The sequence below is a fragment of the Doryrhamphus excisus genome, chromosome 3, assembly GCF_030265055.1.
Source record: "Doryrhamphus excisus isolate RoL2022-K1 chromosome 3, RoL_Dexc_1.0, whole genome shotgun sequence".
Taxonomy (NCBI): Eukaryota; Metazoa; Chordata; class Actinopteri; order Syngnathiformes; family Syngnathidae; genus Doryrhamphus; species Doryrhamphus excisus.
This window is the reverse complement of record NC_080468.1, coordinates 22,538,153-22,555,899: the sequence shown is the minus strand read 5'-3', so window position 1 is coordinate 22,555,899 and position 17,747 is coordinate 22,538,153. Positions and strand designations below refer to the sequence as shown.

At 38.3% G+C, this 17,747-nt stretch overlaps 1 protein-coding gene and 1 long non-coding RNA gene across 9 annotated transcripts in view; both read left to right on the top strand.

Annotated features, from left to right (window-relative positions):
- The window catches only part of elavl2 (ELAV like neuron-specific RNA binding protein 2), a 31,900-nt gene extending 22,453 nt beyond the window's left edge, over positions 1-9,447 (top strand). For 3 of the 8 annotated variants that reach the window (XM_058067976.1, XM_058067981.1, XM_058067983.1), the window contains 4 exons: positions 2,206-2,359; positions 4,116-4,338; positions 4,528-4,566; positions 7,719-9,441. In XM_058067976.1, the coding sequence (XP_057923959.1) occupies positions 2,206-2,359; positions 4,116-4,338; positions 4,528-4,566; positions 7,719-8,049 (747 nt within the window). In that variant the 3' untranslated portion in view covers positions 8,050-9,441. Of the gene's footprint in view, positions 1-2,205; positions 2,360-4,115; positions 4,339-4,527; positions 4,567-7,718 lie in introns of all 8 variants that reach the window. The other 5 variants (XM_058067978.1, XM_058067977.1, XM_058067982.1 and 2 more) reach the window with 5 other exon arrangements.
- A 714-nt stretch (positions 9,448-10,161) lies between these two features.
- On the top strand, positions 10,162-14,124 carry LOC131125992 (uncharacterized). Its single transcript, XR_009129096.1, has 3 exons — positions 10,162-10,877; positions 12,017-12,099; positions 13,867-14,124. It is a non-coding gene; the product is annotated as an uncharacterized LOC131125992 (long non-coding RNA).
- The last annotated feature ends 3,623 nt before the right edge of the window (positions 14,125-17,747 follow it).

Sequence of the window (17,747 nt, the reverse complement as noted above, 5' to 3'; positions counted from 1 at the left end):
GTTGGTACTCATTTGGTCAAGTGTGAAAGTCAAGGCTGTTTTGAGAAATGGGTCGCTGTTTGTTTCCAAGAAAATGACAGCAAAAAGCATGTAGTACAGTAAACCTCGGATATATCGGATTCAATTGTTCCCACTGGTTTTGTCCGATATAAGCGAAATCCATTATATGTGTATACCGGAAAATGTCCGTTTTACGCATATATCGGATTTATATCCGGTATATGCGTAAATCGGATTTTATCCGTTATAAAAAGGCACTTCCTTGACTATGTTTCCAATGTACCTGGACGCGCAGGCAACGCTGCAAATGACGTCGTATAGCGGCCTGTCACGATTCGGCGAATCAGAGCGCCACGATGCGGCCATCCGATATATGCGAGGGAAATTTAATGGAAATGCATTGGAACGGGACTGGAGATTTTGTCCGAAATAGGCGAAATCCGTTCTAAAAAATCCGATATATGCAATGAATTTTTATTGGAAATGCATTACAGAAAAATCGGTTCTTTTTTATCTGTCCGTTGTGAGCGAATTTCCGATATATCCGAGGTTTACTGTAGTGACAAATATGTACAGTAAGAACGCATTGGAATTGCTGTTTTCCTTTCTTTACTGTCAGGGTTTGGTCTGTACCTTGGTTTTAAGTTCATGTTTGGTCCATTTGGATACATTCATTCATTCATTCATTTTCTACACTATTTTTGGCTACCAAAAAAAACCTACAATAAGTCCAAAAAATGCTCAATTTGTTTAAAAAAAATGTAAATATTTATTCTTCAATTTATTTTATATTTCCTCATTTGAAAAATAATAAAAAAATTGTTGTTACACAATGTTACAAAATGGGCTGGAAAAAAAACACAATTTTATATAGTATGTATTTTACCACAGCAATACTATACCTTCTTCATAATATATCATATTTTGCCAATATTACAATATTGAAGCATTTTTTAACATTGGAATCCCATATTTGGTCAAAAACACTATTTTTGGTTACCAAAAAAAACCTACAATAAGTCCAAAAAATGCTCAATTTGTGTAAAAAAAAAAAAGTAAATACTATTTATTCTTCAATTGGTTTTATATTTCCTCATTTGAAAAAGAATTAAACATTTTTAATGATATCAATTATAAATTGATCTTAACATGATTTACTTATGCTGAAAAACAGTATTTTCAAAATACCGTTGGCGTTAAAAAAAAAACACACAAAAATGCCACATTTCAATATGTACGGATATAACACAATGTTACAAAAGTGGGCTGAAAAAAACACTATTTTATATAGTATGTATTTTACCACAGCAATACTATACCTTCTTCATAATATATCATATTTTGCCAATATTACAATATTGAAGCATTTTTTAACATTGGAATCCCATACTTGGTCAAAAACACTATTTTTGGTTACCAAAAAAAACCTACAATAAGTCCAAAAAATGCTCAATTTGTTTAAAAAAATGTAAATACTATTTATTCTTCAATTGATTTTATATTTCCTCATTTGAAAAAGAATTAAAAAATTTTAATGATATCAATTATAAATTGGAATCCCATACTTGGTTATAAACACTATTTTTGGTTACCAAAAAAAAACCTACACTAAGGCCAAAAAATGCTAATTTTGTTTTAAAAAAATGTAATTATTATTTATTCATTCATTTTCTACCGCTTTTTCCTCACGAGGGTCGCGGGGGGTGCTGGAGCCTATCCCAGCTGTCTTCGGCCGAGAGGCGGGGTACACCCTGGACTGGTCGCCAGCCAATCACAGGGCACATATAGACAAACAACCATTCACACTCACATTCATACCTATGGACAATTTGGAGTCGCCAATTAACCTAGCATGTTTTTGGAATGTGGGAGGAAACCGGAGTACCCGGAGAAAATCCACGCATGCACGGGGAGAACATGCAAACTTCACACAGAGATGCATTTGGATACAATAAGACAAAAAAAATGCAACATTAAAATGCTTTACTTTTGTGTAAATTGCTTTGATTTGTAAAAAGAAATGCTGGCCTGCACTGTATTTGTTTACCGAGTAGACATACATAAAATAAACACTTCCTATCCTTCAATGTGTATCATGTGGAACTCTGTTAGGCCTGTGCATTGTAAAATACATGTACCAATACACACATACATATGTACACGTGTATTGCAATGAAAGTCAAATGCTCCGTCCTCTATTCACAGGTTTCCTACGCACGTCCAAGCTCGGCGTCCATCCGCGATGCAAATCTGTATGTCAGCGGCTTGCCAAAGACCATGACTCAGAAAGAACTGGAGCAGCTCTTCACTCAGTACGGCCGCATCATTACCTCACGCATCCTGGTGGACCAGGTGACCGGTGAGTTCTTCTGCTATTATTATGTTATATATACTTTGAAAAAAGTTCATTTTTGTCTTAGGCTTCCTCAACAGGGGTCTACAAAATATGCGTCAGGGGAATGGGAAGCATGATAGCAAAATGCAATTTTCCACCCGAGGTGCTCATAAATATGCATGCTGTGATGGGTAGAATATATAAGAATGAAGGGGGGGGGTGGTTCATGATATCTGTAGCGAGACTCGTTTTTTTTTCGGCAAGAAAATGAAAAGCATTGAGAGAGATTTCCCAGCTGTCGTGTGAAGAGCCTCCTAATAAACTGAATCTTTCATCAAGGCCCCCCCCCCCCCCCCCAACGACAGTTCCACACATCACAGCAGTCACACAGCACCACTTGTTCAGAATCTCCCAAGACTTTTTTAAAATCAGACACCAAAAGTCAGTCATTTCAGTTTGCATACTTGCCATTGATTGTTTCATTCCACATAATCACAGAGTTCTCGCATATTGAGAGTTTTGATCGGCGATATGTTTAACATTTGTCAAACTCGGACTGTATTTTGATCAAATTGAACTATAACTAAATACTGAGGATAATCTTTTTGGTTATATCAGATAATGTAGCCTTTGGGGACTTTGGACTTAAGGAAATCGGGCTGCAAATGTATTCATATACTGTGTATAGTATTTGTTTTCATGGAAAATATATATATATTTTTTTTTGTTACACCCTGTTGCTGTTGCTGTATCAAGATGTTATTGTTAGCCATCTATTGTGTATTGTATTGTGAGATGCCCTGAAATTAGCTTAGTGTTCGGGCTTCAAACAGCAAATTGTAGATTTTGATTAAAAAAAAAATCTAATTTTCATTAAAAATCATTTTTTCTGGCAGCTACAACGGCCAATAAATGTCGGACTTTGACTTTGACTAAATCAGCGATACCTAACCACTGAGCCTTTGTAAAGTGTGCTGCTGGAAAATATCCAATTTCTCTTAATTGGTCCAAAAATTGTTCCTCCAAATTAGGGCTGGGGCGATATATATATGGATATTTTAAAAATATCAATATTTACTTTAAGCAAAATATCAAAACCAGACATATCGATATAGACTGGATTTGCGGGCAACAGGCAACCGCGTCTGGAAGACAGGTCAGCAAAGAATAAGCAGTATCTCAGTAATTTTGTACTTTGGATTCAAGCATAAAGTATTTTTCACCATCTTAAGTTATGGTCCTCAACAGTTTCAACAGTTTGCTCATTAGGGTCGCAGGGGGTATGCTGGAGCCTATCCCAGCTGACTTCGGGCGAGAGGCGGGGTACACCCTGGACTGATTGAGGGCTAAAAATGTTTACTTAAAAAAATACTACTACGTTTTTGAGTTGCAGTTGTAGAATTTGCTCTTAAAACTCATTTTTTCTTATATTTGCTGAGGATTTGAGCATATAGCAAAAGGTTTATTAAAAAAGGTTATATGTGCCTTTTTATATATGTATTTCAAAAAGAGTAGTCTAGTTTAGCAGTTATTTTTAGACAATTTATTGATTTGTGCATTTTGCATAAGGCTTTAAAATTTCATCATGTTTAAATTTGTATTGTTAAAACAACATGACAGGCCTATTTGGCTTTGATTTTGTCTAAAACGTTGTAGAAAAAATATCGTGATATATATCATATCAATATTCAACCTAACCCATATTGCCCAGCCCTACTCCAAATAATTAATCTTTGCATCTGTCTACGTTTTATTAAGTTATCTTGTATGTTGTTCTCAGGTCTTTCCAGAGGGGTCGGCTTCATCCGTTTTGACCGACGAGTGGAGGCCGAGGAGGCCATAAAGGGCCTGAATTGCCAGAAGCCGCCCGGCGCCACCGAGCCGATTACAGTGAAGTTCGCCAACAACCCCAGCCAGAAGACCAGCCAGGCACTGCTCTCTCAGCTTTACCAGTCGCCCAATCGAAGGTACCCAGGACCGCTCGCACAGCAGGCACGCTTCAGGTAATAGGCATGCAACGAAAAATTCAACAAAACAATAAGTTAATAACAAAAAGATGACATAGTAGAGCTGATTATCATTTCCGATTCCATATTGTTGTAGTGTCTTTTTCCTGACTGATGCTTTTCTGAATGACGGTTATTACATTGTCTTGACATTAAAATGCACTTATTTTTGTCTGGTGTCTTAAGGCTGGACAATCTGTTGAACATGGCTTATGGTGTGAAAAGGTATGTTCATTTGCATCTTATTAATATTGCAGTACATTTTTTCTTTTCTGACTTTGTACTTATGAGTAGAATATACAGTCGGCCCTTGTTTATTGCAGTCAATTGTTTACTATCTTTCTAAATACCTTTAACATTATAAGGGCCGGCTGCACGGTGGATGACTCGTTGGCTAGTAGATCCAAGTTCGATTCCACACACGGGCATCTCTGTGTGGAGTTTGCATGTTCTGCCCGTGCATGGGTTTTCTTTCCTCCCACATTCCAAAAACATGCTAGGTTAATTGGCGACTCCAAATTGTCCATAGGTATGAATGTGAGTGTGAATGGTTGTTTGTCTATATGTGCCCTGTGATTGGCTGGCGACCAGTTCAGGGTGTACCCCGCCTCTCGCCTGAAGTCAGCTGGGATAGGCTCCAACATGCATGTGACCCTGAGGATAAGCGGTAGAAAATGAATGAATGAAATACATTTGTATTACCCAATATAGTGGATGTAATCCGAGAGACATAAATGAGATACCATAGACAAGCACAATTTTTATTTTTTTTTGGGGGGGGGGTAGCGTACATCCCGCTGTGTCTGTTGTCTCAGCAATGTATTATGGTGGCGTTCATATTACCCAACATAGTAGACATAAGAGTAAATAAGCCATTGAAGGCATAAATGAAACGCCTGTTCGTGTGTGTGTGTGTGTCACAGTAATTATGTTCCCTCGTGGACCTTAATAGTGTGCGGGCAACAAGAAGTGACGTCAGAGGTTCCGACTTGTTTTACCTTGTAGATTATGGCCCCCAATAGTAGCCTGTGTTGTTAGGATTATTATGTTGTTGTTGTACCTGTTGTGAGATATCAATTTTCATCATGTCAGGCCTTTGTCTCGCCAAACACTGACACCTAGTGGCCAATGTACAATATAATACTACATTCGCAATTAGAATGCTGCTTTTGATTTCTGCCTCATTTAGTCGATTTAGCCATTTACCACAATATTTTTAAATTCCGAAAATTTGATATGGGCGCCAGAATTCGCCAGTTGTTTATTAATCTGCCTGGGAACCGCGTTAACTGATGTTGCGAACAAGTAATGCTGGGAACACCGAGTGCAGGATGAATTGCAAGGTTTATAGTGTGGGCCGGCACTGTGTTTGGCTGGCAACCAGTCCAGGGTGTACCCTGCCTCTCGACCAAAGACGGGTAGGATAGGCTCCAGCATAGCCGCGACCCTAGTGAGATAAGCGGCATAGAAGATGGATGGATGGATAATGTGGGCAAGCTCTTAATGTGTGGTTCCAATTCTGCCTCGTGCACACTGCCTTTTCCATATGTGTATCATTGACAGTAGGGATGCCATAGTTCACAGTCTGACTTCTGGCAGCACAAAGAACATTTTCCGGGTTTTTATTACCTTTCCATTTACAGTAAAACAGTAAAATAACAATTATTATTATGTATATTTCATATGCTAAATAAGCCATTTTCGTTGCATTTTAAAAACACAAAATATATATTTTCTCCACCCAAAATCAACCCAGGTGTTCCATTCTTGCAATACAAAAATCATTAATTTATTCCCCACAAATATTCATAATTATATTAATAATTACATTTATCGTATTGAGCATATTAGAATATAATGGTATTATATATTTGTATTCTTGTACAAATGTCGTGGAATGTCTTACACCTTCAACATAATGTCAACACATCAGGACGAGAGCTGTTTTGCACTTTCTTGGCTGCTGTTGCAGCACGTTGCATGGACGAATTTGAAGTGCATTCACCTTGATCTATTATGGACAATCCCTGTCCTGTTTTTTTTTTTTTTTTTTTTTTTTTTTTTAATGCCTTGCATCAGACGACTTTCAGCAGGATTTTTTTAATATATATATTTTTTCCTCCTCAAGAAGTCGACTTTTCTCCAAATTCCTCATCCGGAAGCGCTACAGCTCACCAGGTGACAATAGACTTGCATTTTTTTTTTCTTTTACCGCGCCTGTCACGGTGGATGTTGCCTGAGAGGCTAACTGGAGCAGCTAATCTCACACGACACCTCCTGCAATAATAATTCCTCGCCCTTTCCTAAGTAGTTGAACATTTTCTGCATTTGGAAGTTGTAAAAACGACATTTATTGTAGGCTTTGGTGCACTTTGATATGTTAAAATATAGAATTAATGTTCTAGTTTGTAATTCAGCTTCCTTTTTGGTGGCCATATTTCATTTATGAGAACGTATGATGCGCTATGAAGAATTGTGGCTTCAATGTTTTTGGTACTTATGACGCTTTTTCTTTTTTTCTTTAATAATTGGCCGGATTAAATGCTCTTGCTGGACGTGTCCTGTCCACTTTCGGGTTAGCATTTGAATGCATCGAAATGCATCCATCCATCCATTTGGTATGGATGGTATGCTGGAGCCTATCCCAGCTGACTTCTAGCGAGAGGCGGGATACACCCTGGATTGGTGACCAGCCAATCACAGGACACACATAGACAACCGTTCACAAATATTTGCATGTTTTTCGAATGTGATAATTGTTGATTTTCCTGATTAAATGCTCTCTAACACTTAATTAAATTAAAATGTATTTTCCATAAAAGTATGCAAAACTGCGATAAATTAATGTCTTTTTTGTCTTTTTTTTTAAAATAATAATTTCCTGGATTTAATGCTGTTTCAGACCTTGGCTTTTCCAATTCTGTTTTTTCCATTTTTGTTTATCAAACTCGTACATATGGAAAATCATCAGTCATACTTAAGTCGGGGAATTAGTCGCAGAGTAACTCGCAATACCATAGTGCTTAGGTCCTGAACGCATTCAATGCCAAAGATATATTAATACATTTTTGTAATCCGAAACCCCAAATGCATTAAAAAAAAATTAGAATTGATGCCAAAAAAGCTGATAACTTCAGAGCAGTTTTTGCTAAAAACTGCCACAAGGTGGCAGAAGCACATTTTGATTTTTTTGACATTTTTGACATTTTGATTTTGGGCTTGTCGGGGATGATATTATCAACAAATTGTCGTCTGAAAATTTGTTGTTTCGAGAAGCCAAACTCTTTTCTTAAGTAGTCCCACCAACTAACCGGAACTATGTTCCTCATCACCGAAATCTGAGCAGACTTTGAAGCAAGCTTTGTTTATGTTTACAGCAGGTTCTCCCCTATGGCCATTGACGGGGTGACCAGCCTGGCGGGCATCAACCTCCCGGGCCACCCCGGCAGCGGCTGGTGCATCTTCGTCTACAATCTGGCACCCGACGCCGATGAGAGCATCCTGTGGCAAATGTTTGGGCCGTTTGGCGCCGTCACCAATGTCAAGGTCATACGCGACTTCAACACGAACAAGTGCAAGGGGTTCGGCTTCGTCACCATGACCAACTATGACGAGGCGGCCGTGGCCATTGCCAGCCTGAATGGGTACCGCCTTGGGGACCGCATGTTGCAGGTGTCATTCAAAACCAACAAAACGCACAAAGCCTAAAAGAAATATGTACCAATATTAATTTTCTACATTATGAAAACGACTGTGCGGGATTTTGGGTTTTTTTTTTTGCTTTGCATCTTTCTATACTTTGAAAAAAACGGGTATTTAGGTTTAGTCGTTCTGTTACGCCAAGTCTTGTGCAGTGTTGTGATTCTTTTTCGTTTTTGTGTCCCGATTAATTTTTTTTGTTGTTGTTGTTGCCTTGAGTGCTTAACTTCATTTAGACTATTTTATCGGGTTTGTCGTATTATTCTCATTGTAGATCAGCTACATAATGTGTCTTACTTTAAAGTTGTAAGAGAGAGCGAGAGAGACACAAAAAAAAATTATATATATTGCCAAAGAGCTAAGAACCTCTTTGGGTTGAGAAAAAAAAAACTCTATTTTTATAAAAAATTAAGAAAAAATTGGAGCAAACTTTTTACTGGTCCTAAAACAATATGAAAAAAAAAATTTTGACTTTGGGAAATTTCTTCGTATGACAACCCCAGTGAGCTTAACGAGAGAGGTTGCAGACCTTTGTGATGTAAAAAAAAAACAAAAAAAAGTTTTGTATTATCTTTGCCGATTTCTGTTGTATTTTTTTTTCATTTGCCGCTTTACGATTTGACTTCGACTTTGACTTACGATTTTGGCCTCTAATGCGCAGTATCTAATTTTATGTTTGTTACGTTGAAGGCCATCAGTTGTTGCTCTGTTTTGGTATGTAGATAGTCTGTTTATGTTTAGATACGTTTCTTTATATATAATATATATATCATTATAAATCACTATTTGTGGTACTTACAGTTATTGATTATTTACATATATCTATTTATCTATATACTATATAGATATATACTGAATAGTGCATAAAGTATATCTCGTCTTTCAATGATTTGAAAATTATAATGAAAGTGACAAAATTAGGCCACATACATCAAAGCCATTAAAGAGCAGTATGCTATGTGCATTATACTGTATATATTATTTATTCATGTTTTGCTTTGTAATGCCCCCAGTTAGACATTGTTTTGGTTGCATTTTTCTAAAGGGTCTGGCATGCAAATATGCTCCCTTACTTCTTATGGCTTTAATGTAAGGACACTTCATTTAGCTGTTTTTGTTGTTTGTTGTTGGAAAACAGAATGTTTGAGTATATAAAGAGATGTACATGTTTTGTTTTTTTTTCAGTACTTCGAAAAAACAATTTAACTCCAACATACCCCTTTTTGAGTACATCAATAAATAAGTTTGAAGGGCAACAGCTGACAAATTGTTTTATTTTGTTTTGCACAAAAATATTTACTCTGATTTTTCAGACTGAATAATATAATAGTCATAACACCAGGTTACTGTTCCACATATCTGAACCTCTGACGTCACTTCTTGGCTGTCCATCACTCAAGACCCAGATGAGATAAACACATTTATAGTAGCATTTGAGCATGAGTGTGTATGTCTTTACTCATTTTGTGTACTATTTTTATTAATACACATGTAAAAGTGACTATTCATGCCTACAGGGCTGTAATGTTACAAACTATATTTGGGTCATAAACGAGTTTTCTATACCACAATTACGAAAATATCTCACTGATACAGAAGGAAATTCACTTATCATGGTCCGGACTGGAACCAGTTAACCAAAATACATGAGGGATTACTGTACACAGTTTTTAAGGCAAATGGTGGTCACCCTAGACCAGGGGTGGGCAAACTTTTTGACTCGCGGGCCGCATTGATATAACAAAATTTCCGGGGGGGGCAGACTATATATTTTACACGTAACAGTCCACCTGGTATTATTGTATCTGTAAAATTGTCATGCAATCTGCTATTATTATTTATTATTTTATATTTATATTTAAATATTTAAAAAATAAAATATAATTAAAATAAAATTAAAATAATAATTATATTATGTAAAATATGCAAATATACCAATATTATTATATATAATTAATATAATAATTAGCATTAATATAATAAATATAATAATCATAATAGTTATAATAGGCCGGATGTGGCCCCCGGGCCGTAGTTTGCCCACCCCTGCACTAGACTGACTGGAAAATTGCAGTAATGAACAATTTGCACTGTTAGATCTTAATTAGATTCTAAGTGAAATCCAACAAGAAGAAATGGGTGTAAACAATCTATTGCAAACCAGCATTACATCGAAATAGGTTGTTCATCAGCTGATCAAAAGTTAACGTTTTTAAAAGCCAAAATCTGGATTCAATGTCATTTTCTGTCATGATTTTTCGATGGTAAAGTCAATAAAGCTTTCTCTCTTTGAACATAGTCGGATTGTTGAGCTGCATAAGCAAGCAACCTCTCATCTCACCATTGCAGCCAAGGTTGGAAGCAGTAAGGCAGTCACTTGAAACTTCTTCAAAGATGCTGAGGATTATGGAACATACAGTAAATGTCAAGTGGTAGACGCGAAAAATGTCACAGGCTTTGAGCCAGAGGATCCGATTGGCTGTCCGTCAAGACACAAATCGACCCAAATGACGGTTGTTACTGGTTGCAAATAAAGGGGCGGAAAAAAGGTTCTTACTGGTTCCGGGTGCAGTCCAATAACCATCAGATCCCACCTGAGATGTTTTCCTTCAATAGCTCTTAGGGTGCATTAAAAAACACAATTATTGAATTTTGATATGGCTGGGTACTAAAAGTGTTCCAATATATGTAGAAATAACACATACAAAATATTTTTCCAATACATGATTATTATCGGTGCCACCATACATCTGTTTTTATGGAATAAAGTGGTGAACAGTTCAATGGTCGCCATGGAGATTTGAGGTCAGCAAAGACTGCAGCTCAAGAACTCTGAGGTGATATTTATGTTTTTGTTGGTATTTATACTCCTATTACATATTACTAGCATATTTGTGCTTTTGTCTTTGTAATTTGAATGATTTGTAGTCATATTTATCGGTATTTAGTGCTCATTGCTTCTGCTGTAGCTAACATTAGCTAGCTACAGTTTGCTAATGACAGTTAGCTAATAGCTGAGCAAGCATAATATTTTTCCAATACATGATTATTTTGTAATTTGAATGATTTGTAGTCATATTTGGCGGCATTTAGTGCTCATTGCTTCTGCTGTAGCTAACATTAGCTAGCTACAGTTTGCTAATGAGTTAGCTAATAGCTGAGCAAGCATAATATTTTTCCAATACATGATTATTTTGTAATTTAAATGATTTGTAGTCATATTTATAGGTATTTAGTGCTCATTGCTTCTACTGTAGCTAACATTAGCTAGCTACAGTTTGCTAATGACAGTTAGCTAATAGCTGAGCAAGCATAATATTTTTCCAATACATGATTATTTTGTAATTTGAATGATTTGTAGTCATATTTATCGGTATTTAGTGCTCATTGCTTCTGCTGTAGCTAACATTAGCTAGCTACAGTTTGCTAATGAGTTAGCTAATAGCTGAGCAAGCATAATATTTTTCCGATACATGATTATTTTGTAATTTGAATGATTTGTAGTCATATTTATAGGTATTTAGTTCTCATTGCTTCTACTGTAGCTAACATTAGCTAGCTACAGTTTGCTAATGACAGTTGGCTAATAGCTGAGCAAGCATAACATCAACAAGAGTAATATAAAGTAGACAGTATTACTGATGCCTCATATTTATTGAGAGTGGTACTGTAGTCCTACATAATCTGATATACACTTTTTATTATTATTTATTATATTATTATTATTTTAGGCACTGTGCTCTCCTAAGATGTAAAAATGGAATCCCAGCCAAATTTTAAATTTTAAATTAAGGTGCCTGAAGGCACATTGGAAGTGAACCTCGTCTTCTGTAATAGTATCATGTCCTTGTTTGAAATCTGTTGACCTCTATTACGATTCCATACACTATTTTCTGAGAAGACTAATTCAGAGAAGATGATGGGTTGTGCGGGTACCTTAATAGGTCTTATTTCCAGAAGTGGTTTGACTTCTCAGGGGGAAAACTGGCTCTTTCACCTGCAGCCCCTCTCTCTCTCTGGGAAGGTCTCTTTTCTTGACATGGAGAACATGGTTGGCAGGTAAGAATGAAACAATTGCCAAGTGTAGTGATAAACCAGATTATTATATTGTTGGTTATATACAAATGGATAGTTATCATAAACATTCATTCATTCATTTTCTACTGCTTTTTCCTCATGAGGGTCGCGGGGGTGCTGGAGCCTATCCCAGTTGACTTTAGGCGAGAGGCGGGGTACACCCTGGACTGGTGGCCAGCCAATCACAGGGCACATATAGACAAACAACCATTCACACTCACATTCATACCTAATTTGGAGTCGCCAATTAACCTAGCATGTTTTTGGAATGTGGGAGGAAACCCAGGTATGCACGGGGAGAACATGCAAACTCCACACAGAGATGGTCGAGCGTGGAATTGAACCCTGGTCTCCTAGCTGTGAGGTCAGCGTGCTAACCACTCATCCACCGTGCCACCCTATCATAAACATACTTTACATTTTACATGTATTCTTTTGCCCTGTGATTGGCTGGCGACCAGTCCAGGGTGTACCCCGCCTCTCGCCCGAAGACAGCTGGGATAGGCTCCAGCACCCCCAGCGACCCTCGTGAGGAAAAGTGGTAGAAAATGAATGAATGAATGAATGAATGAATGAATGAATGTATTCTTTTAACCACCTCCCAAGTCCATGGTTCTCACCTGGAAAAAAGGGTCCACTCCCCGCTCCAAAAAAGGGTGGAGTGCCACCCCCGGGTCAAGGATGGATTTTAAGTAAAGGAAACGTGAGCTTGACTGAAGGTTGGTGCACCTTCTACGATGACAAGGACTCTGCATCGGTATGTTGTAGTGAAGAGCCAATTTATATATGAGCCAATTTATGGGCTCATATATACGTTCCTACCCTCACCTATGGTCATAAGCTTTAAGGTTAGTGACAGGACAAGATCATTGGTACAAGTGGCTGAAATTAGTTTTCTATGCAGGGTGGCTGTGCAACAAACTCAGATTAGAACCGTTGCTTCTCCGCATTGAAATGAGCCAGATGAATCTGATCACTGGGGAGGGGATCAGAGCACGTCTGACCCGTAGGAGGCCTCGGGGAAGACTTAGGAAACATTGGATAGACTATGTATCTCAGTCGGCTTGGGAATGCCTCAGGATCCGCCAGAAGGAGCTAGAGAGAGAGCTGCTGCCCCGCGACCCGGACCTCAGACAAGCAGACATCCATCCATCCATCCATTTTCTATGCTGCTTACTCTCACTACGGTCATGCTGGAGCCTATCCCAGCTGTCTCGTGGCACTCCATAATTCTCACATGTCACTGTGTGGCTCCATTCATTTGAGTTGTGTCCATCGGGAACCGGGGAACTGGACTACAGGGTGTGGTGGATTGAAACTGTCCACAAAATTGTTGTATATATTAGTATGTATATATGTATATAAGTACAGTATTGTATATATTCATGTTGTTTTACACTTTATGTTCAACATAATTCACATTTCAACTTGAATTATTTACTGCCCTGTTACCGAACCTCGTCTTTTTGAAATTCCCTAGTCATTAAACTATATATTGTATCATTTTTATTTTTAATATTTACGTTGGATACATGTTACAGTTACAGAGGACTGATAAAAATGGCCATATTTTGATTTAATTATGAACAGTGGCGCTGCCTTTTGTTCATCGCTGGACACAGTCGATTAGTCGGGATGCGATACATGATGCCCTTATGGCTGTTTAATTAGTATTTATTAATATATTGATGTGTAATGTTGTCTTTTTGTATTTTATTTTTTTTGTATTTTTTTTATTTTAACTGAAAGGCTAAGTAACGGGCATCGAACAAAGACAGTCGAGTGGGAGTGACGCCATGAATCACTGCAAAGATGACAAACGCTGAAACAGGGACAATGGACGGGGGACGGAGAAGACAACGAAACATGACAACCGACCGATCCACCCATTCGCCGGGTCCAGAAGCCGAAAATAACAGTCTTGGTACCCCCTCGTCCATCTGACATCAGCAATAACACGTTGTTCCCACCGTGTCAATCTACGCACTACATCATTCTTGACTCAAATGGGGTAAAAACTAGCAAAAAACTAGCAAAAAACTAGCAAAAAACTAACAAAAAACTAGCAAAAAACTAGCAAAAATTCAATATAATTCAATATATTTACATTTGTCCTGTTAACTACTTAGCAGGGTACAAACAAAAACGAAAAACAATTACCAAAAATGCGTAATGTTGGTTTCTTTGCCCGTCCGGCTACTTTCAGTTCATGGCGAAAGATCGAAATGATAAAAATAATCTGGAAAAAAAAATTATAAATCTGGAAAATTAGGTAGGCTTTTCAGACTCTACCATTTTTTCATGGGGACTCAAACCACGTGATTGATGAACGTCACATTTCGCAAACCCGAGTTCCACTCTTTTTAAAGTTCAGTTTGTATCAGGGATTCCATTGGAATTTTGGGCATTATGGGAGAAATTGCTTTGGTTTTCGTACAATTCTGTTGTCATCTGACTTTGGAATTGATTGGAAAACCGAGGTTCCACTCATTCATGGAGAACGATGCAAGACTCTACCCTTTGGAGGGAAATAATTTTTGTGGAGAATGACATTAAACATTTAGATATTTGGGGCAGACATCAAAAATAAATTATTCTCCCCGCTCCAAAATTTAAGTCTTTTCCCGGCCACTTTTGTATAAACTTTCACAGAAAAAAATCTTATTTTTTTTAATAAGATCAAAGCATACATTGTGGCAAAAAAAAAAATCAAGACAGTCAATTAAAAAAAAAAATCCCATCTGTTACTTTGACTTTCTCTTTATTGGCGAGTCTGCTGCCTGGAGTTGCGAGGATGTCAATCACGCCTGCTGCCACCCCTTTCCCTCCCCTGCGGAATAATGGTTGTGTTGCATTGTGTCGGATTGCATTAGGCTTGAGTGAATAACGGTGGCTGGCGGAGCTAGCGTCATGTGATTTGAAGCCGAGCGCCTGCGACAGGCTCTCCCACACTGTTCCCTGACTCAAAAACATAAAACGGTGAAAGGGACATTTGCTACATATTGATTGACAGTCTTTTGCGTATATATATATAATATTTCTTGGCATTGAGCTCCCACCTACTAAACAGTCTGGAATGTGAACACATTGGCTGGCATGGAAATTAATTTATAAATCATACAGTGCAAAGTTCTCGTAAACTGCCTGTGCGGAGTCACGAACAATAGGGGTGATGTTGATGAATATGCATGGCGATGATGTAACAAACGCCTCTGAGCTGACCTACTTCTACGATTCTCTTCTGATGGCGTTGCAAGTCATCCCCTTGCTCTGTGGTTGCCAGACGTTTTCCAGTTGGTCCAACATGGCGGAATTTGCAGACAAACGTACGGGATGTATGTCTTTGTAACCTTCAAAATAATCCTTCCAAAAGTAAAGCTATGTGGGGAATTCATAGTACCCTCATAAAACAATAAAAGCCATTCTTAACTTATAATAGTTCACTTTTTTAAGGGCGGAACGGCGGTCTTATAAAGCACGCAGACCTCACAGCTAGGAGACCAGGGTTCAATTCCACCCTCGACCATCTCTGTGTGGAGTTTGCATGTTCTCCCCGTGCATGCGTGGGTTTTTTTCTGGGTACTCCGAAAAACATGCTAGGTTAATTGGCGACTCCAAATTGTCCATAGGTATGAATGTGAGTGTGAATGGTTGTTTGTCTATATGTGCCCTGTGATTGGCTGGCCACCAGTCCAGGGTGTACCCCGCCTCTCGCCCAAAGACAGCTGGGATAGGCTCCAGCACCCCTGCTACCCTCGTGAGGAAAAAGCGGTAGAAAATAAATGAATGAATGAATGAATGGGGCGGCACGGCGGTCAAGTGGTTAGCGCACAGACCTCACAGCTAGGAGACCAGGGTTCAATTCCACCCTCGGCCATCTCTGTGTGGAATTTGCATGTTCTCCCCGTGCATGCGTGGGTTTCCTCCCACATTCCAAAAACATGCTACGTTAATTGGCCACTCCAAATTGTCCATAGGTATGAATGTGAGTGTGAATGGCTGGCGACCAGTCCAGGGTGTACCCCGCCTCTGGCCCGAAGACAGCTGGGATAGGCTCCAGCACCCCCCGCGACCCTCGTGAGGAAAAGCGGTAGAAAATGAATGCATGAATGAAAAATGCATAAACATTAGATAGGAAGATTTTTAATTTTTAATTTTAATTTTTAATTAAAAGTAATTAATTAATTAAGTAAAGTAATTTCATTAAAAATAATCCATAATGAATTAATCATCACTCGTGAGGAAAAGCGGTAGAAAATGAATGAATGAATGAATGAACTTTTTTTAAAGCAGGCCACTGTACCATGCAATAACTAAAGTGGCCTCTAGGGGTGCTGTTGGCAACATGGCAGCGAATGGTAATGTTTTTCATCACTGTCAGCGCTGTCAAGAGCTGCGGTGACCTTTATCATATACCCCTGAAGGAGATGAGGGAGTTGCTGGTTTCCTGGCCTTAAGCTTCTTTGTCATATTTCCATTTCTGTATAGATATATTGTATGGATAAAGTATACAGTATACACACTGACATACTGTACATGTTCGTGCAGCATCTACTACTGCTACTCTGATGCGACTGGAAGGAGGAACAGAGCAGACGGCTGGCTGGAGATACACTCTCACTGGCCCTGAAGCATAGCTCTTTATTTAGCAACACACACGCATGTGAGACACACACACACATACTGAGACATACACACTCCCAAAGGCTTCATGGCACTCTACCTGCATCTACTTCCATCATTATTAACAGGATTATAACAGAGAGTGGCCTTTATTCTGGAATAGAAAGGGGAGAAGTGGAGAGGGGAGGAGACAAAAAGCAACTCCAAATCGGGAAATACTATAAATACAATATAAGCACAATATAAGCATACTTTACAACATAAGAACTTGAAGACTGTGTACATACAGTCATTCTTTTCAAAATGTATCATTGTGATGATTAATTCACTATGGATTATTGTTAATTAAATTACTTTACTTATTTAATTAATTACTTTTAATTCAAAATATTTTATTTCATTTTTTTTTTATTTTCCTATCTAATGTTTATGCATTTTTCATTCATTCATTCATTCATTCATTTTTTACCGCTTTTCCTCACGAGGGTAGCAAAGGGGTGCTGGAGCCTATCCCAGCTGTCTTTGGGCGAGAGGCGGGGTACACCCTGGACTGGTCGCCAGCCAATCACAGGGCACATATGGACAAACAACCATTCACACTCACATTCATACCTATGGACAATTTGGAGTCACCAATTAACCTAGCATGTTTTTGGAATGTGGGAGGAAACCGGATTACTCTGAGAAAACCGAGGGTGGAATTGAACCCTGGTCTCCTCGCTGTTGGGTCTGCGCGCTAACTACTAGCACACCGTGCCGCCAATATTTTTAATGTAAAAAATATTTTTTTTACATTTTTTAATTGGTGACTCCAAATTTTCCATAGGTATGAATGTGAGTGTGAATGGTTTACGGATTACTCTGAGAAAACCGAGGGTGGAATTGAACCCTGGTCTCCTAGCTGTTGGGTCTGTGCGCTAACCACTAGAACACCGTGCCGCCAATATTTTTAATGTAAAAAATATTTTTTTTACATTTTTTAATTGGCGACTCCAAATTTTCCATAG